Source organism: Hippocampus comes, unplaced genomic scaffold (genome assembly GCF_001891065.2).
Source record: "Hippocampus comes isolate QL1 unplaced genomic scaffold, H_comes_QL1_v1.1 scaffold153, whole genome shotgun sequence".
Lineage (NCBI taxonomy): Eukaryota > Metazoa > Chordata > Actinopteri > Syngnathiformes > Syngnathidae > Hippocampus > Hippocampus comes.
The window spans coordinates 688,938-709,549 of NW_017805991.1; the positions used below are offsets into that span (position 1 = coordinate 688,938).

At 43.4% G+C, this 20,612-nt stretch overlaps 1 protein-coding gene and 1 long non-coding RNA gene across 6 annotated transcripts in view; one reads left to right on the forward strand and one right to left on the reverse strand.

Annotated features, from left to right (window-relative positions):
• Positions 1 to 220: 220 nt before the first annotated feature.
• The window catches only part of nr4a3 (nuclear receptor subfamily 4, group A, member 3), a 25,658-nt gene continuing 5,266 nt past the window's right edge, over positions 221 to 20,612 (reverse strand). For all 5 annotated transcript variants that reach the window (XM_019892172.1, XM_019892171.1, XM_019892170.1 and 2 more), the window contains exons 3-8: positions 18,542 to 19,383; positions 12,722 to 12,851; positions 10,542 to 10,705; positions 10,242 to 10,441; positions 5,305 to 5,483; positions 221 to 1,621 (exon numbers count right to left, since the gene is read on the reverse strand). In XM_019892172.1, the coding sequence (XP_019747731.1) occupies positions 1,359 to 1,621; positions 5,305 to 5,483; positions 10,242 to 10,441; positions 10,542 to 10,705; positions 12,722 to 12,851; positions 18,542 to 19,381 (1,776 nt within the window). In that variant the 5' untranslated portion in view covers positions 19,382 to 19,383 and the 3' untranslated portion in view covers positions 221 to 1,358. The remainder of the gene's footprint in view (positions 1,622 to 5,304; positions 5,484 to 10,241; positions 10,442 to 10,541; positions 10,706 to 12,721; positions 12,852 to 18,541; positions 19,384 to 20,612) is intronic.
• LOC109529027 (uncharacterized) lies at positions 6,322 to 9,808 on the forward strand. The gene is made up of 2 exons (XR_002170765.1): positions 6,322 to 9,566; positions 9,616 to 9,808. It is a non-coding gene; the product is annotated as an uncharacterized LOC109529027 (long non-coding RNA).

Genomic DNA, 20,612 nt, shown 5'->3' on the forward strand with positions numbered 1-20,612 from the left:
CAGGAGGCAGAATAATCAGAACTAGTTTATGATTTCAAAGTGCTGAACAGAAAATCCAGTGAACCAAAGAGAAAGAAAAAAAAAACGAACAGTAAACTCAAACCAAAGGACGTGAAAAAAAAAAAAAGAACAGCAAGTTTTTTTGTTTCTCTTCTTTGAAAACAATGCACATGTCGTACCACAATATTTGAAAAAAGCTAAAAACACTTAAAAATATTAGTTTTTGTATATTTATATATCTATAGAATTTGCTTCTTTTTTTTCCTCAGAAGATCACTGCCGCTGTGAGTGTGTCAGTGGGGGCCGGGGGGCGGGGGGGGGGACAATGGGGTGAGACACACAAACACACGAGGCAAGCTGGTTTTTGACAGCTTAAAAACAACATGCTTAAGATGCTGGCTTCTCTGATGCGTGCGCACACACACACACACACACACACACACACACACACACACACACACACACACACACATACACACAGACATTAAGATGCACACACTCACACCGCCACATGAGAACTATAAAAAGACGGCGGAATGTTTCTTCTGTGGATCTATCTGTCGAGCACCTTCCTTTCCTCTCCTCTCCTCTCAGTGGGAGGAGCAGGCCGGGTGTGTGTCGGTCCTTCTTGCCCTTTGCAGGCCGTTAAGTGCTTCAGAAGAGCCCATTTCTGTCTCCTAACAGTTCCGTATGAGTCCAATAAGCGCACAAAAATGAGCGTTTCAAGTCTGAGTGAGCAGTCATCAATCATTAGTGCACAGTTTCTCTCCTCTGAAGCCAGATTTCTCTCGTACTTAATTCTATTGACAATAAAGGACATGTCTTTGCATTCAAATAATTTAGAGTTTGAAATTAAACCGCTCCTTATGCGTCAGCTCCTTACGTGATGAGAAAGCAGTCAGAAATTGCACTTGGAATCAATCAAGAACTCATTTCCTGTGTTACTGAAATCATGTGTCATATATATTGTCACTGAGCTCTGACTTTCTCTTTTTGGACAAAGTGCATCGCCTGCACTCGCGTTTCCTTTTCCTGCCAGTGAATTCAGCACACTGGTTAAACAGGCAAGTATACACAGAAACGGGGCTACCTTTCTTTCTTTTTTTCTTCTTTTCCAGCGAGCAAAATGTCTTTCTTTCTCAGCCTCCATGTGATAATCAGAAGTGGCGAAGCATTTTATTTTATTTTAATATATATTTTTTTTTACACTGGTAAAAAGTGTCTATTTCATTGATGGTCCTTTGGAAGGAGTTCTCTTGTGGTTATCCTGTTGGCATCACAGCAAAGTGACTGTTATTGTATTCAAACTGGATGTGATATTTTGTTTTTTGTTTTCTCTCCATCTCCATCCTTCGCCATCAGTAAGGCAGAGTGTCCAGGAACCTGTCAATCACGGGCGGAGGTGGCACCAGGTCCTCCAGCTTCAGGTAGAAGATCCGCTGAAGGCCCTGAGTCCTCTGGGAGCGTAGCTCTGCCCTTAAACTCAGAATACGACCCAGGGCGGGCGCCGCCTTGGACGACAACGAAGAGGGGCCGCAGCCCAGGTGGTCTCTGAGACAGCAAATCACTTTGTTCTGCAGCTCCTCCACTCGCTTGGAGTCCTTCAGGCCCGGGACTTGCTCTAGAAAGTACGTGTTAGGAGAAGAATTTATTAAACAACACAGGATGATGCCATCTTACAATGTCAATAAATCAATCAATCAAACTTTATTTATATAGCACTTTTCAAATTCACATCAAGTGCCATAGAATCTGCCAAAGTTGCTCAACAGAATTTTGTCAATTTCCTGCGGTAATTTTGCCATTGAAAGTTTCGAGATAATTTAAACTTCATCTGCAGAAAAAAACATGTTCTTCATAATGCGATGCTTGTGTATGATATAGTTTGTAAAAATTGCAAATAATTCCCAGTTAATTGTCTTTAATTCTTAAAAGGAAATGTCCCAGCTGTCCAAAATTTCTCAGATCCATTTTTAATGGCTACATTAGCACATTAGCACACACTTCAGTCATTAATTCTAAAACTCGATTTGCTCAACTCAATATTTCCATTTTTTTGAAACGCTTTCTTTAATATCGTCACATATTCCATTTCACTGTGTTTGATTTACCTGGAAAGTTGCCAACTTAGAATTTTGACTCACAGAACAACTACCGTAAATGTACGTTATTATGTTTGTTTGAGGTCAACCCTCATGAATTCCCAGAAAAAAAAAAAGCCCAACTTCTCCAAGTGAATCCTTTCAAAATCTGTCCTAATGGAAGGTTTCCTTAAATGTACTGGACATGTCCCATCCCTTTGCAAGCCCAATCAGCTCATTCAGCTGAAAGAGCAATTGTTACATCTTCTTTTATATTGAATTGTACCTCATTAGCCTCGATGGCTCAAGTTCTTAACAGGCTTTAACCTATCTCACTCACTACAGATCAATACACAGCCTAACCTAATAAGCCCCCCTCACACGCTGTGCGCACACACACACACACACACACACACACACACACACACACACACACACACACACGCACACGCATACACAAACACACACGAAAAGGACAGATATATAGAAACACTTGCTGGCACACAAATGCTCTCTGCAATTCAAGACAATGACAAAGACAAAAGTGCTCAGCAATTAGCTGATTATTCGCCCCGTGAGCAGCCAAATTAGATTAGAAACACACGTGTGCGCTCACACACACACACACACACACACACACACACACACACACACACACACACACACACGCATTCACACGCACACACACACAAACTAGTGCCCATAGCAACTCCAGTGGCACCCAAACTGAGCTTAATGTGACACTAACTCATTCTGCAGAGCACAGGGTGTCCACCGCCCCCATCACACACACACACACGCACGCACGCACGCACGCACGCACACACACACACACACACACACACACACACACACACACACGGGCGCTGCAGGGAGGCCATGGCTCAAACCACTTAAAGCTATCCATTATGTGAAGCTTATTTATTGTTTGTTTATGTGGCTCTTTTGTTTGCCGAGTCACTCCAGCCCGCCTTTCAACGTGTCTTTCAGACCTACGCAGTCACTCTCTTGTCTCTATGTGCTACAGCTCCTGTGGTGGAAGTGTGTGTGTGCGTGTGTGTGTGTGTCTGTGTGTGTGTGTGCGTGTTCGTGAGCGCGTGTGTCTGTGTGGCGGTGCAGTGGGTTTGGGGGGGTGATCGATGGCTGCCTTTTTATACAGGGCACTCTGAATTGGTCGATGGCCCGGTTGCTTTGGCAGTGTGCTTGTGTGCTTTGCCAGGGTGGCAGTGAGACGCTGCCGAAGAGCCGCGCTCCGTGGTGGGCTGGTCGATGGGGCGCAGAGTTAAGTGCTCCCCCAGAGAGAGGAGCTTGTGTTGGGGGCTTTAGACAGAGGAAGTGAAGGTGGTGGCTGAAGGCCGGGGGGCTGGAGGTAAATAAAGTCGGCCTGGAGGGGAGGATTTCACGTGTCAAGTATATTTAAAGAATTAGACATTCTTGTAATATTTGCATCGATAAATTCAAATAATAAATTGTTCTTTCATGATCTTTGTTTTTGACCAAAAGTCAAATATGTTCCTGACAGTAATATGTTCTATGCACCCTCACTCGTCTCAACATGGTATTCTGATTAATATTGCCTTTGTGACATATAAATTAAAATAACAAAATCCACCCGTTTTTAAGCCATCTCATTTGCCACTTACTGTCGACTGAAAATGACAACACTTTACATAAGGGCTCCACTTGCGAAGGTCATATGAGCAAACGCAGAAAATAGGTAAGCTGTGATTGGTCATTACCGATACAATTTCAACGTGCAAACCAGCGCGCTGAGCAATGCCAGCGCAAACAAAAGGAGAGGAGGCGGGGAGAACTTTCCGTATGAACTTTTTTGAAATGCCGGAAACAAAAATGATCACATCATATCGTCTGTTCAGCAATTTTGGAGCTTCTGAATGACCTTAGGGCTGACTTGGAGCCAGTCACAAGAAGGAAGGAGTCTTGCCATATCATCAATGACAAAACTCCTTTCAACTCGACATTTCTGTTCATCAGCACTTTCTCAAGCGTAAAACCTTCCTTTCAATAGGTAAAGCTTGTCGACTTGGCGTTGATGGCGTTTTTTAAAATATGCCATCAGAAGGTGCCCAGGGCATCTACAGGTACTTTGCTTTGCGTGCCACTGCACTAGAATAAGTACACCTGCAAAAAGTTTGGGATCTTAGTTAAAGATCCCACGCAAGACGCGAACCAACAGTCCATTAGCCTCTTTGTTGGTATGGCCCAGTCCGTTCTATAATTCCTACAGCTGGTTGGTTAATAATTAATCGATTTTATTTATTCATTTTTATTCATTTATCTCAGGAAATGGTTTGTTCATGTGTTTATTGTAAATATTTTCTAATAGACAATTTCACGTCTCTATTCAATGTTTGATTTTAATTTTATTTAAAATTATTAAAATGAATAAATCTTGACAATGCATTACTATTTTATTCGTAGTATTAACTACTGTCCATATTTGTGATGCACATTTCAAAATCCGATTTTAAAAATGGTTCCTCGTTGTTTCATAAATGTGTTGCAATCATTGTGTATGCTACTATATTGTAGCATACACCAAATCCCTGCTGTAAAAATGATAATTACAACCAACAAAGTTAGTCGTGGTCTGCGACTTTGATCAAGATTTGACATGGAGACTCCCAGTTAACATATTCAGATGCGCTGTGAAATGGCAATATGATCAGGCTGTGATTAGTTTTGCACTTGTTCTCTTCCTTCATTCTGAGTGCGGACGAAACTACATTTTTGATAATTAAGCCTGAAACATTGATTGGTGATGGTGAAAAGTGCTTAAGCCCGTTGACAACACCCTTCCTGCTTCTCTTTCCTCCATCCTTGCGCGTGCTTTTTCTCTGCTTGTATGTTTGACACATGCACATTGATTAGAGCGGCAGGTGTCAGGCAGGTGCAGCAGGTGCTTATGGGTATCAGGTTCATGTTAGTGTGAGAACGTGTGTGTGTGTGTGTGTGTGTGTGTGTGTGTGTGTGTGTGTGTGTGTGTGTGTGTGTGTGTGTGTCCAAGGGGATTCGTACACCTGATCGCTGTCACATTCAATCAGGCAAACATAAACAAAAAAAGAGGAGTGTGAGGCTAAAATGATGCCTTCCATAGTTAACACTGCTCATCTACAGTACGTGTATTTATAAACTCATATACTGTATGTGTATTACTAAAAATACACGGCATGTTCATTTTATGCCTCTTGTGTGTTTTTACCTGTGAGCAGCACGAGGGCGGCCAGGCAAGCAAAGGCAGAGGCGTCCAGGTTTAGACTCTGGAGATGGGTGGAGAAGTCTCGGATGGAGTCCAGCCACTCTCCAAAACCGCGAAGGCACTGGAACCTGTGCAGCACCAAGCCGTTACAGAACACTAATTTGTCCTCCGACAGGATCGACCTGGGAAAAAAAAGTAGGAAAAATACAAATTGTTTAGCTTTAGGAACTTTTTTTTTTTTTTTTGAACATCAGTCCATTTTCTAGAGTGCTTGTCCTCATTAGAGTCACGGGTCAGATGGAGCTTATTTTTGCTGACATTGAGGGAGTGGCGAAGTACACCCTTGACTGGTCAACAGTCAATCACAGAGCAAATATGTACTGTACACTGTAAAAAAAAACACAAATTGTATTTTTTTGGAGGGGGGATAAAACAATAATTTAACCCTTTCAGGGACAGCGGTTACTGCTGATGTTATCAGGTTACAGGGTATCATTATGGGTGCATGAAAGGGTTCAGTTTAAACAACTTAAAAATAAATTAGAATAGAAATTATTGACGACGGCAACAAAGCTAGTTAGCACACCTGAAATTTTGAGTTAACGCAGCTTTTTTTTTCAGATGTAGTTAAGTTTTTCACAGTGGGACCTGTAGAATCATATAGAATCGCCATATCATTTTAGGACATGACAGCCACTGCATTTGACTGTTATGAACATTTTTAATTATGCATTGAATTTGAAATCAGATGTCGGAACTAGAAATGCTCTCAAAAGCGATTAAAGTCAGGAAAATATCCAATTTCTGTGCAGATTTTCTGAAAAGGATATAAATCCATGAGCGAGAAACATGAAGTACAAGATTTGCTTTCGTAGGCAATCTAAAATGAAGTCTTGATCTAATTTTTATCTTGGATTTGTCACCAGGGATTTCATCTTCAATGAACCTAATTTTAACATACATGTTTTTGCAATGTTGGAATAAGACAGACAAAATGCACACAAGCATGGGGAGAACATGCAAACTCCACAGTGGGAATGCTAACGTTCAAACTAGGAACCTCAGAACTGTGAGGCAAGCATGCATACCGCTATTCCTCCAAATTGCCTTCTGTCCAAAATATTCTTTCCGTTTAGACCCCACTTGATGCCCTCTTGAATACAATACTTGGACTAATAGAGCAAAAAGCAAACCAAGGTTGGCACCATATGCGTTCACACACAATTTGGCCCAACATCAAACACCGCGATGCAGCCGATTGAGTTGCGCGTTTTCCAAATCATCGCGTTTTGAAACATTCCTGCAATTCTGGGGTTGTGGCAATGAACGGCTGGGATAAGGAGTCCAAACGGGTACGAGTTGAAAGTGCTTTGACCGCTGTGTGCAATGGAAATATGTCTTAATGAGGAAATGAAAAGGCTTCCTACAGTTACTCATGACACAGAACCGAGAGGGGGCGGGAGATTGAGAGCTTGTGCATAAGCGAGGGCTATAAAGCGCTCTTTATGAGGGTCTGACTAAACAGCATGCTCCCTTCTTATTAGGAGCCTTCATAAATAAACCCCCAATCAAAGGGAAGACAGATGGAAAGATGCAGGTAAAATGAGCAAAGATACGCGACGTGCTTGGGAAAACAGCTTTAAGCTCGAGGAATCTCAGAAGGGTGAAATCTTATCGAATCTTCACCTCACGCCGCGCTGTGCTGCATTCTTGCACGTACTGTAAATTAAGTGGAAACTGAATTTCCCCTTTAAAGCCAATGACAAGATAATCGTCTCATTGTACCCTTTGCAAATAATGACGTCTCTAGACTTTGAACTGTTCTTGACGATAATACTTGAATGATCAATTGGTTACGCCTCTTCAGGGCTTGACTGTCAGCGGTTTTCCCACAATGTCCAGTTTACCACAATCTATTTGCAATCGTACTGTTCTTTTCGGTTATGTTACTGAGATGTTTCTTAGTCTTCCATTAAATGCACCACTGCAACACCAATACTCCGATCATACTGTACAACGTCGCTCGTCGAGGCAGATGGCCACCCACACTGAAAAGCTGATCTCTGCAAAATGCAGGTGCAGAAGGTCAATCAGTAAAATGTCTGCATTGATTTGTAAATGTTGTCATGGAAAATGTGGGATACTGAAAAATGTGCGACTTTTTGGAATGCGAAGTGGTGGATTAACTATTCCAGAAACCAAAAATATACTGTAGTGTATATTTTCATAATGACTAATGCTGTTGATTTCAGGCCATAGCGTAACATTTATGTTTATTACATTGGTTGTTGAAACCAGTAAACCGTAACTGCTTATAATCAGGCCGATCAAATTACAACCCGTCATGACGTGGCTAAAAACAAAAACATTCCAAAGAAGAATCTGGAATGTGTGACCTCAAGAAATTGGCTAAATCAGATGAAAAGCATTACTAGCGTAAAAAATGACTGTGAAAATCCGCAATTTCTAGCATCATATAGATATTCGGATATGACGCATGTATCTAAGGACGCTCATGTGCCGGAGCACGGAGAGACCACATCCACGTTATATACGGTTGGATTTCTGCCACACATTCCGCTCACCCCTGACAACGTTGTCGCCACGGCAACCCACCCATAACCACACAAACTGTTTGGTGACGGGGCCGCTTGTACGGCGACGGAGGAGTAAATTTACTCGCACGCACACACACCGACAACACTGACCTCCCACTCTGACGAACACGCAGACATACGCTCGCACGAAGGGGGCCTGACAGGCGTCCGAGTTCAACGCGGGGTCAACGCGGCATCGACGGTTAATGGGGGCTCACGGTGCCATGTGTGTTCCATGCTCAGAGCTTGTGTATGTGTGTGCGTGTGAACGAGGTCGCCATGAGTCCGCTGTTTGGGATGATTCACAGTCCCAGCCGGAGCCTTCCCCTCCCGCTGGAACTGTGATGCCACCACCCATCTTCTACCCACCCTGCACCTGGACCTAGCAGGGTGCAGGAGAACAAAGTTGTACATCATCAATGTGTGTGCGTGTGTTTGGGTGAGTAAGTGTGTCTGACTGTATTGGTTTTTTGGCCCTAGACGACAGCCGGGACAAAAGGATGAGCTTGTAGGCCAAGCCCCCTCCTCGCCATAAATTTAACTAGCCGCATGCCTTGCCAGGGCAGAGCGGTAACCGTGGCGATGCTGAGGCTCAAGATGGCCCTGGGGGAGTCCTGATGGCACCAAGTAGCAGTATCTGAATTCTTTTTTTTTTTTTTTTTTTTTTTTTTACATGTAAGTCAGCTGAATTGAGCATGAGTTTCCTGCCATAAATTGTCAGCTGACCTGCTTTTTAGTAGTTTTGATCTCGTCAGTTCTAGAAATGACGCACGCACACACGCGCACACAAACACACGTACAGACACACACAAAGGCTGCTTGTGCGTCACACATCAGACGAGCGGAACTCCGTGGGTGTAGCTGCTGTCATAGACACCGACTCCATTCATAATTCCTTTCATATGGTTGACCATTCATCTCCAGATACAACAAAACAGCAGCGCCTGCTGTACAGTAGTGGCCGATAAGACTGGTCAACAAATCTTTACTCCAATGTTTTTAACTATAGAGGCGAATAAACTTTTCTCTGTGAATTATTCAGTCATCCTCGATAGCCCGGGTGTTGACAGGGTTGTCATGGCCACTTTTGAGCGCCTCGTTGTCGTGACATGGAAAAAGCCCGTGATGACCCGTTGGGATATCGTCACTGGTTTTCATCCATGTGGCAGAGGTTTGACAGTATGGGAACATATTTTGGGGGAGGGATCGGTGATATCAGGACATTTTCTGTTGCAGGGAGTTGGTATATGTTTGAAGGTCAATTGCCTGGCGTGTGAGTGACTGTCATTTAGGGTCAACTGGGATATGTTCTGGCCAGTGATGTCAGTAAGGCGTTGAACAAAGAATTGACAAAAATTAAAAAATCTCAGCCACCGTGCCTCCCTCACACACGCGTATTGTGCATGCAACAAAAATAATAGTCAATGAATCATAAAATCCTGATTCCTCACGCCAGCGTACTCAGTAAAGGCGCTCAACAAATAATTGTATATTATGGTACACATAGGAAAGGGAAACTGGTATTCACAGCTTGAACATACGTATGTAGTGAGGCATTGTGGGAGACTTCCACTTCACATTATCGCTTGAGGGAGAGACATCATGTATCATGCGTTTTGTCACGTTTTCAGCGCATTGACAACTCACATGTCCTTACAAGAAGAACAAGTGAGGAAGGAGAGAGATGGCAATAGTCACTAAAAACAAAAATACTCAGATCTGTTGCAAACTCTTTGCTGTTGACAGAGTGTTTTCTAGCTTCAATAACATCTCATACGTATTTTTTTTCTTAAACCTGGGTCGTAGCGCAGCATGCATTCAATCTTAACGAGAGAGTCCCACTAGATTGTGTGCCTGCAGGACGTCCACAAATGTAATCGTTATCATTTATAAACAATGTACATGAGTAATATATATAATAATAATAAATGTTGATAAAAAAGAGTTTGGCCATTACAACAATAGTAGTTAAAGATATCAAGTCACATAAAAATTATTAGGTCAAGTGAAATCCAGAAAAGACTCTTAACTTTTTTAAATTAAAAAATGTGGTCTTTATTTTATTTTTAATGAATTTCTTTTCTTACCGTAAACGAGACTGCACTTCCAGTCAAGTGGCAAAACCACAAGTCGTTTTTATGTTCAGCAGGGTTGTCGGTGTCTCGTTAATGTAACTATCAAAGTCACTTGTAATCTCACTTAGTTACTTTTAAAAGTAAGGAATCTTTTTCAAAGTAATTGTGGCAACACTGGTACTGGCCAACCACAGTTCCACATAGAGGTGATACATTAGTTAAAGTTCTCACCTTCCTCTACATACTGTCACGTTTTTTTTCTTCTCACCTGTGAGCCAATCGCAAGACAAACAGCTCCAGGAAGGCGGAATCTATTAACAGGTTCTGATCATCCCGGTGGAGCTCGGAGAAGCCTGGCAGTCGGTCGGCCCAGCACCGTGTGGTCTCCATCGAAATGGTGAGGAGCCTGTAGAACAGGTGGATGTGCTCTGCGTCTGAGGAGGACGAAGGAGGGTCAGCAGCGCTGAACTGCCGGGGACGGTGAGAAAGAGCACAGAAAAACGCAAAAGACGTTAGTGTTTGTATGGAGCTTCTCACTGACCACACATTTGGACCCCTGTTGTGCTACCTGGCTATAGTCAAGGTCATGGGGTGTGCAGTGCGAATAAGCCCTGAGCAGAGCGGAGATCAGGCTGAGGGGTGGCGAGGGAGGGGCCACCTCTGTCTGCAGCGGGCTCTTTGGTTTGGAGGGCAAACGTCCACGACGCCCCTTCAAGCTATCGGTGCGTACCACTGTGGAGCAATAAGAGTCAACATGAACGTGCATATTGAAGCAGCTGTTTACACAACACGCATAAAGAACGCCTGTCTCCAAGCGGATAAGTCTGTTATTGGTATTTTTTTTTCAGGGGTGTTGAAGAAACTGAAAGGATGATATTCTGCACAGGGGCCCTGCGGCGTTCCCACACTGGAGGCTACCAACCAGCAGGTGGCAGTACGAGAGGTGGCAGGTGGCAGTATGAGTTGCGGCTATATACTTGATGATGAGAGAGACAGATGCTCGTTTTCTGGGAGATAGAGAGGGACCGATGTTGCCAACTAATTTATTGAAGGACGTTGCGTTGCGGGATGAAGTCATTAGGATACAGATGAACATAGATTACAGAGTGGCATGAGGCTACTCGACGTGACGTGCCGTGTTGTGTAAATTACCTCAAGACATTATTAGTCAATGGCTACTTTCCTCCAAAAGTAAATGAAATAGTTAGTCATTGCTCCTTCGTGAATGTAATTAGTCACCAGGGAAAGTAATGACATTCCGTTTTTTGAAAAACCCTAAAATATGTCAAAGAAGTCAGATTTAGGAGGTTGTTTTCACAGGCCAGTTATGTTGCGTAGAACAGCGTAGACGGATACTTTATTTCATTAAATATTTATTGAACTTTAAATAACGACCGGTAGACATAATGTACCGATAGGCCCTATTTGAAGTATTCTCTAAAAGTGTTTCTAACTAAAAAAAAAAAAAAAAAAAAAACAGTCAGGCAGCTTCAATACAAAAATTATTTTAACAAAATATTCTCCATAACAGTGAACTATGGTTTTTCAAAATGAAATGAAAGACTCAAAATTAATTTATAAACACATTTTAATTTACAAATATGCAAATCTTATTTTTTTTTTTCGATTTTCAATCATAGTTTATTTTTCGACAAGCCTTTTGTTTTCTAATAATTCTAAACAAATTTAAAGGCAATATACTCGTTGCTAAGTGCTCTGGGCCCCGGGAGAGTGGAGGGGGTGGGGTGGTGCGAGCTCCTTGGGTACAATGAAAAGTTGCTCAATCTAGCAACAAGAGTGCAAGGGAAGGTGGCAATGAGAGGGAACCTCATGGATGTGTTTATTGTCTCAGTAATGCGCAAAGCCCCGAGTGTGCTATATTAACATTGTGACTAAATGTGAAACTATAACATTGTAAATGTAGGCCCTTTTTTTTTTTTTGACAATAGAGGGTGTGGTGTCTTTAACTTTGCTCACTCGATGTTGATCGGAGCACACGATTATATTGAGTGGGATGCAGTGGATATCGGGGAAAATAACCCAAATGCGATAATGTGTTTGCAAAAGTGTGCACACCACCTTAACTAACCGAGGATACCCACTCATATTTGCCACAATTTACACCATGTCTGATGAACACAAAATGGAGTTCAGCTGTTCTAGTAGGCTTTTTTTGACTTTACTATTTGTTTTTCATGCTAATACTTGCTTATTTGGAATTGGTCAGGATTTTCCCCACCAATCACATTCAAAGTCATGTTAAATGGGAGTCAGCACACCCCTGACACTATTAAAGGTGGCTTTGATTATCCCAAAATAAGGTTCAGTTATTTTAATAGGCATTTCCTGGCATTGTTTTTCTGCCAGCAGCATGAATGTTTTGTACTCACACTGACAGGTTATTTGGAACTGTTCGTAATTCCCTCCACTTTGATGAAAGCCCCAAATCCATCTGAAGAAAAACTGGCACCACCATGCCTCACTTGTGTTTTTTACCCTCAAATATATTGATTTTATCCTCTTGATGGTAACTTTTTACCTCTTGACAAGGTAGAAACGTTTGACCCTTGAAAATTCTACTTTTTCAACTTGCGTATTCACCTGTAGTTTTACGGTTCTGGAAAGTTACCTTGGATCTCAGTTCTAAATCCTGATAACACAACGACTCTAACCCTGTTTCCGATATGCAACTAGAGACATGGATGATTGATACAGGATAGTTAGCATAAAGCTGTTGAGTCTTCCTACCTTCCTTGACCATGCCCACACTCAGACACTTCTGGAAGCGGCAGTACTGGCAGCGGTTGCGTCGCCTTTTGTCCACAGGACAGTTCTTACTGGCCAGACACACATACTTGGCGTTCTTCTGCACGGTGCGCTGTAGAGAAGGAAAAAAAAAAAAAAAAGAACAAACGGACATTCCGACAATCAGCCTCCAAACATAATCGACCACCAAATATTTGATATGTTAAATTCAATTCAAGCTCTTGCCTCCTTCGCCGGCAAAGAATGAAAGCAGAAGCTCGCAGGTCAGTTTTTAATTACGCGCTGAAAGGCGACGCTGACATCAGTATAATTAGATAAAATTAATTTCCCAACAAGCGTTGCCTGCAGGGGGAACAAATTTATTAGCGCGGGGCCTGACAATGGTGGCCGCGTGTGTGGCGTGCTGAGGAGGCTCCCGCGAGACAGGCGGCAGGAAGGAAGGAGCTGCGTGATCAGATTGTTTGTGAAGCTCGCGGGTCAGTCCGTGGCACCTCGGGGGCCTCGCGGGGTCGCGCCTCTCTCAATAGGCCCCGAGGGAGCTGTTTTCTCCTCTGCTGGTTCGCGCGATTATTACTGACCTTATTAAAATGAAATCAGAAACGGGTCGCGTGGAGACTGTGTGTGCTTCCCGCGTGGACAACAATAACAAATATGGTCGTGATTGTCTTTGTACTCCCGCGCGGGCATGCAAAAATTATGCTTTAACGGCTGTATGTAAAGGGATCCCTCTGCGTATCATAAACAATAAAAGGTGTGGGTAGATGTCACGAATTGAGCCATACTGTATATGGCCATCGTTCAATTAAATGTTGACTGTAGTTGTGAGTGTTCAATGAGACAAATGTGGAGAAACATATTTTTCATGTTTGGACAACATAAATGAACACATCCATCGATTCATCCATTGCGGCCCAATTTTGGAGGGGAAAAAAGTGAAAGTAGATGTGTAAACATCACCTCAAATCAGTTTTTGGATGGATGGATACTAGCAAACAAAAGTGCTATTTTTTGGGAAGAAGGAAAAGAAGTCGCGAAATGTGGAGATCCACAGGAAATTCTTGTGTGTTTTTTTTTTTTTTTTGCTGTCCATATCTACTTTTTATTGTATTGACGTACATTTAAATCAAATTTAGAGGACGACTGCGCCGTTGACTTTAGCCTGTGCATAAATCTGACCCTTTCTTTTCAATGCTTGCTTACAAGAACATCAGAATAATTCCTCTGATTTTCAACAAACTGGTAATACTGTAAAACAGACACATTGGAGCACATGGAAACTAGATCGACACACTTATTTAACATATTCATCTAAATACGTCCAATTAAAGAAAACCCTCAAGTCAACACTGTCCAACGGCAATTATTCCATCTTCTGCGTGGCCGACTGACTGACGCATTATGCGGTGCTTCTGCCCTATGCGAGCCATTTCCATGGCATCCCCATCATCCCAATGTGAACGTCTCACATCTCATTCAGTGGTCAGTAATGTTCGAATGTGTTTGTCTGTGCACTGTCTGCTTTTCTCTTTTACGTTGCATCGTAATAAACATTGAAAGGGGAGTGGCCAGATTAGAGCACAGGTCACCAACTCTGGTCCTCGAAGGCCCCTATTCTCTCTTTCTCTTCTCCAGGACACCTGATTCAAATGATCAACTCATCAGCAAGCTTTGCAGAAGCCTGATCACGATCCTGATCATTTGAATGAGGTGTGTTGGAGGAGGGAAACATCTGAAACATGCAGCATGGGGACCTTGAAGGACCGGAGTTGGTGAGCCCTGCATTAGAGGGTGCTCCAGTGACCTCAGGGCCTATTGGTTCAACCCCCATAAAAGTGAGAGCTGCATCTCATGTCTGTGTGCACCCGTGTGTGTGTGTGTGTGTGTGTGTGTGTGTGTGTGTGTGTCCGAGGGGATTCGTACACTTGATCGCTGTCACATTCAATGTGTGTGTGTGTGTGTGTGTGTGTGTGTGTGTGTGTGTGTGTGTGTGTGTGTGTGTGTGTGTGTGTGTGTGTGTGTGTGTTTGTTGTGGTAACTTTGCTAACTAAAGCAGTGTGTATAGCGTCTCAGCAAAGGTGTCCTGGGTGACCTCCATTAGACTACGTGCAGGTGGATACACATACACGATAAAATTACATTAATCTATTAATACAATTTAAATAATGCTTAATAATCGCGTCTTTCTTTTTTCTTCTACTATAAAGAAGTTGTCATTTGAGTCCAACAATGAAACGTCTTTCGAGGAAAATTTCTTGACATTGTTGCGCCTCTCAACTCTCACTTTTATTTTTACTGAAGGAATGATCGAATTGTTTCACTTGCAAAGGGCATTAGAAAGTAAAACAAGTGCGGGCTCTTGTGTGGGAGAGACTTCCTTTAAGAAAAAAAACCACACAGACACAGTAAATGTTGATTTGGATTAGGTTAAATAGACTATATTACCGAATGAAGAGCACACGTGCTGTGAGTGCTTGTGGGAGCAGCATGGAGGCATGCAGAGGCACATTCTTGACATGTAACATGTGCTAATAGCCGCGGTTTAAATTAAAAGCCTTCGGGGACTTTCCTCCCCACCTCCCATCCTCTGCTTCTTAATCAGAGGCAATCAGCGCTCTGTGCTCTGTGTCCGTCAAGTACGAGTTGATGCAGGGCAGATTTATAGCTCGCAGATTTATTGCGTATGCTTTCCTGAACTGATTCAATTGTTTCCAGTATGGAAAACACATCAGTAGAGGGAGTTTTTTTTTTTTTTTCCTCGCAGCATTGATGCTGATGTGATTTTACTCAATAATAAAATGTCTGTGGAAAAACAGTGCCTCGACAAAACCAGGGTTATCTAAAAAAACGAGATCAGCATTGAACTCCAAAATTCAGAACAGAGCAAACCAAATTAATGGACGTCATCATTCCGCCTCAGTCATAAAAGAAGAAAGGCTAACTTATTTGACAGCTCAAATTAATTCAGTCATTTTACATGCTAATGACTCTCTTGCGATAATTGAATCGTAATGTATTTTTAAGGGACAATAAAAGCGTCATGGTAATGGAGCGTGCCGGGTGATATGGAAACAGAACATGGGTACCATGTGCATGTTTTAGCAGATGTGATTGCGGGAGCAAATTAAGCGCATTCAAAATTGCCGTGTTTCGGCAAGTGTAGAAATGCGACGGGTGGCTTCAGCAGTGCGCATGAGAGGAAACGAGGCTTGATATGCAGTACTGGCAGCACACAGACAGCCCCCCCTTGCCCTGCAGCAACCAGACACTGCTTTTGTTAATTAGTAAATAAAAACAAATCGTGAAACTAATTGAAAAGAATGATAATCATTTACACCGACCAGAGGCATTATTCAATTAGATCCGCTTTTCTGGCTTTGACTCTTCATTTTGCTCTCTTGCAGCCAGCAACAATACAGGAAAATATCATTTATATTATATGCATTTATGAAATGACATCCAATGAATCAATTGCAACTAATTTGTATTTAGGTGACTTACAACACACTTTTTATCTTGCGTAGAGCCAATTTACAGTGGGGTGGTTCGGCCCACGTTTTCAATCGGCTAACATCAATTACAAAAGCTGTATTAAAATTCAGAACACTGCTTCAAAGGGCTATTCGTTTGTCAATATATTTATTATTGTGATGTTGGACTGCAATGCGTCACATTTGGCGCACGCCGCTTTATAGATTAGCGCATTAAAAAGTAAAAGTCAGTCTAGCTCATTTGGTGATGTATAACGAGAGTAGTGCGTGTGTGTTTGTGGTCACGTCGTACGTGGGATATGTGTTATACTCAAGTCTATAAAGTTATAAGCGGCGCATGTAATTTTGCTCTCGCTGCTTTCAAATAAACTAAGACGAGAACAATATTGCAGAAAGGAGAACGTCCTTTCGAAAATACATTCACTGTATTTTATTTGGAGTGGCTCTGCATGAAGGTGGTGGAGGTGGGGGATTTTTTTCTTGGTTGTCTTAGAGAGAGCGCGTGTTCTCACGTAAATCTCACACACACACACACACACACACACACACACACACACGCACACACACACACACACACACACACGTACACATGCATATATACACACAAGCCATGCACACACTTTGGCCACTTGGTTGCCGAGAGCGACAACCCCTGTGGGTGTTCTGTGCTTTCGTAATGACTCCTCAGACAATTTAGAGTGGGGCTCAACGTTGGGGCGACTGGAGAAAATTACTTTAAATCAACGACAGATTATACTGTAGCTTGTTTGTCCAAATACTGTCACATTTTCAAGTTGGATGTACACCTGTTAGAGTTATACGTGTGTTTTGTTTTGTTTTTTTTCCATAGTGATGGTAAGGGGCAAATTTATAATGATCAACGATGTGTCTGACGTGGATACAATGCAATAATTTGTTACATTGTGTCAAGATAACACATGTTGTGCAAGTAGCGTGGCGTGGGAAATGTGTGTGAAGAAGTGAGTCGGTGCTGTGACCTCTGACCTCAGGGTGTAAAAGTTTTTACAGTGGTGCCTTGAGATAGCAGTGCCACGACTTTTGAGTTTTTGGAGACAGGGGGCATCGTTCGGCCAATGTTTTTGCTTTGACTTCAGAGTCATAATTTGCTATACAAGCGCTGTATGGTGGCAGCGAACTTAACTCAATACAGAGTGAAGAATTCTTCACAAAAGAAGCTTCAGGCTGTTTAATGCAACTCCCAATTGAGGTTTACTCTTGAACTAAATATAAAGAATGAATTACACAATGTGTATTTTATATCCGTAATGCTAAGACATCATGGAAAATTCCATACACGGGCTCATGAATAGCATCATTGTGGCGATGTAATAACGCTTCCAATAATAGTGGATATTTACGCACACACGGTGCATTAACGCATGCGGACGGATAATATAACAATATTCACAGGCAGATATTCTTTATCTTCTGCAAAAATTGTCAAATAAACAGCAACTGCAATTTGCAGATTCACAGGTGTTGCGAAAGTCTTGTTCTTATGTGACTCCGTGACTTTATTATACTACCCTCAGGTGGCTGAGTTGCAACCACCAGAAGCAGCCACATTGAATTAGTTATGCTGCACAAATGTTTTCATTATTTATATTCGATTTAATTGTGTTATTATGACATGGTTTTATGAAGTAAATATGACAGAGTGCCATTCGTTTTTTTATTACGTATCAAAAAACACATCGTAAAAAGTTTTGTTGATTCTTTTTCGGTGAGGCTGGAACGCATTAATGTCATTTTAATTCATTTTCAAGAATGAAAAATGATTTGAGAAGAGTTCTGATTTATGAGCATAGGCACGGTCCACATCCAATTTGTACCATGGGGCACCGCTGGAGTTCAATCCCTTGCTTCGAATGTTCGTGTCCACCTGTGTGCATGGTGTGACATATGAGAGGGCGCACACACACGCACACACACACACACACACACACACGCACACACATCCAGGGATTGGGGTTCCCAATAATCCCAGTAAAAGTCCATGGCCCATTCATGGAAAATGCGCGAGCTGTGTCAGGAAGAGCATCTGGTATAAAAACCAAGTCAAAAATATTACATGAGTGGGTTCCTGTAATGATCCCTGACAAGGGAAAATTGCTTGTTCCTCTTCGAAAAATCTTGATACAACGTGGTGGGTCAAATCCTCAACCCAATGTATTGAACATAAATAACCCAACATTGGCTCAGCCTCTTTTGGACCCAATACTGAGTTAGCTATTTCCCGCAATTTGGGTTACTTCTGATCCTGCAGTTTGTGTGTATGTGTGTTTTATTTTACCTTGAAGAAGCCTTTGCAGCCCTCACATGTGCGGACGCCGTAGTGCTGGCAGGCCGCGTTGTCTCCACACACGGCGCAGGTGCCCTCTCCTTGAGGGCCACGTGGCGGGGGCGAGGGCAGGCTGTCTCCGAGTAAGGGGCCGCAGGGGCCAAGAGCCAAGGAACGGAACGCAAGGCTGGTGCCCCCGGCCCCGCGGTGCAGCTGGTACATGGGCTGCTGCTCCAGGGGTGGGCCGTGAGCATGGGAGACCGAGGAGGACGTGGAGGAAGAGGAGGAGGACGTGCGGACCAGGCCTCCTCCGATAGTCTCGTAGCCCCCCACGCTGCCCCCGCTGTGGGGCGGCGAGTGCTGGTAGAAGTGCGGAAAACGGGGCGACTTTAGGGAGCCCGCATCCAGGCTGGAGCCCATGGAATGGGGGTGCGAGGGAGGGACCAGTGAGTGCTCCTCCCACAGGAAAGAGGTGCCGGGCTGCGGGGGCATGGAAGGGGTGGTGGGCGTGGATGGGGGAGACTGTTTAAAGTACATGGCGGAGGAGGACAGGGCCCCCAGTTGCGGCACCGTTGGGTAGCTGTCCTCCTCCTTCTTGATGGCGGGCCTGTGCGCAGGCATCTGGTAGAGGCAGGACGACTTGGGCTCGTAGCCCCCCTCCACGAACACGTTGAAGCTGGGCAGAGAGGTGGTGGCCGCAGCGGCGGATATCTCGCCACCGTCCAGGTCCAGCTTGGTGTAGTCAGAGGTCATGAGGTCAGAAGCGTAGCTGTCCCCCTGGTAGCCGAAGGACTGGCCGGAGTAGGCGGAGCCTGGGGGGGTGGGCCCATACTGAGCCTGCACGCAGGGCATGTCTGTTGGGAAAACACAGCGCACGAGGACAGTTAAGAGAGATCACAACACGTGGACCCAAAACCATATTAAAAAGCTGTAATAAAATGTTAGGACTGTCATTAGTCAGGGAGGTGAATGTGATGACACGCTAGTTAATCACTTTTTTGAACACAGGAACGGGACTTTAACAAGGTTTGATGCAGCGCAGCAGAGTGAGGCCAGGAGCTGTGAGACAGACATGCACACATGGGGGATGAACAGTAAAAAATGCACAGCTCAATTGGAACAGACAGTTGTCAAAATTGTTATGTTCCCCGCTAGATCATCATGCACCCCCTGATTTATTGTGGATTGACAAGCGGCCGTTAATGGAAATTTCAGAATACAAGTAAGCTTGAATTTAGAGCTGAGCGACTTCAGTGTAGTATCATGTTTATAGCGCAATATTCTAGGCATTTTGGTGTTTAACTATACAATCTTGAATTCTCTTTGGTTTATGTGTCATTTTTACAGTTCACCTCAACTACGAGTGACAAATACACTGCTTAGAGAAAGCAAGGTTTCCCTATTATTTGGAGAAGTGTGTGAGCAAGAGAGTAAAAACGGGCGCTAATGCCCACCACACACTGTGCGACGTGGCCGACTGAACGCGACAAAAAATTCTATGAGCGACTCACGCCAAGCGCTTTACCCTCCAAATTTCAAACCGTAGCAAAACTACCGACAGACAATTGATCGCTCATGACAACTAGTTTAAGAACCATGCACACTCCACGACAGTTCAGTGGAATTTGCTTGCGTTGATCGGTGTGCGACGAGCAGTCTCCGTAGATGTTAGTGGCGACGGCAAAAGTTAATCTAGAAAGAGAAGCCCAAGCCGAAGACCAGGGCAAGTTCATGACCTCTGCATGTAGGTCAGTGAGATGCTAAGGCAGGTAATGTTACAGTAAATAATAATGGAACGCCATAATGGTGCTGGATGCACACACACACACACACACACACACACACACACACACACACACACACGCACACACACACACACACACACACACACACACACACACACACAGTTACACATGACTTCCTTTTGATTTGATCTGGACACAGCCACACTTGATTTGTGTGTTTAGTGTATATCCTTATCAAACTGCTTTTACGTCATATGCCAACATGCGACTTAAGTGTGTGTATGTGTGTGTGTGTGTGTGTGTGTGTGTGTGTGTGTGTGTGTGTGTGTGTGTGTGTG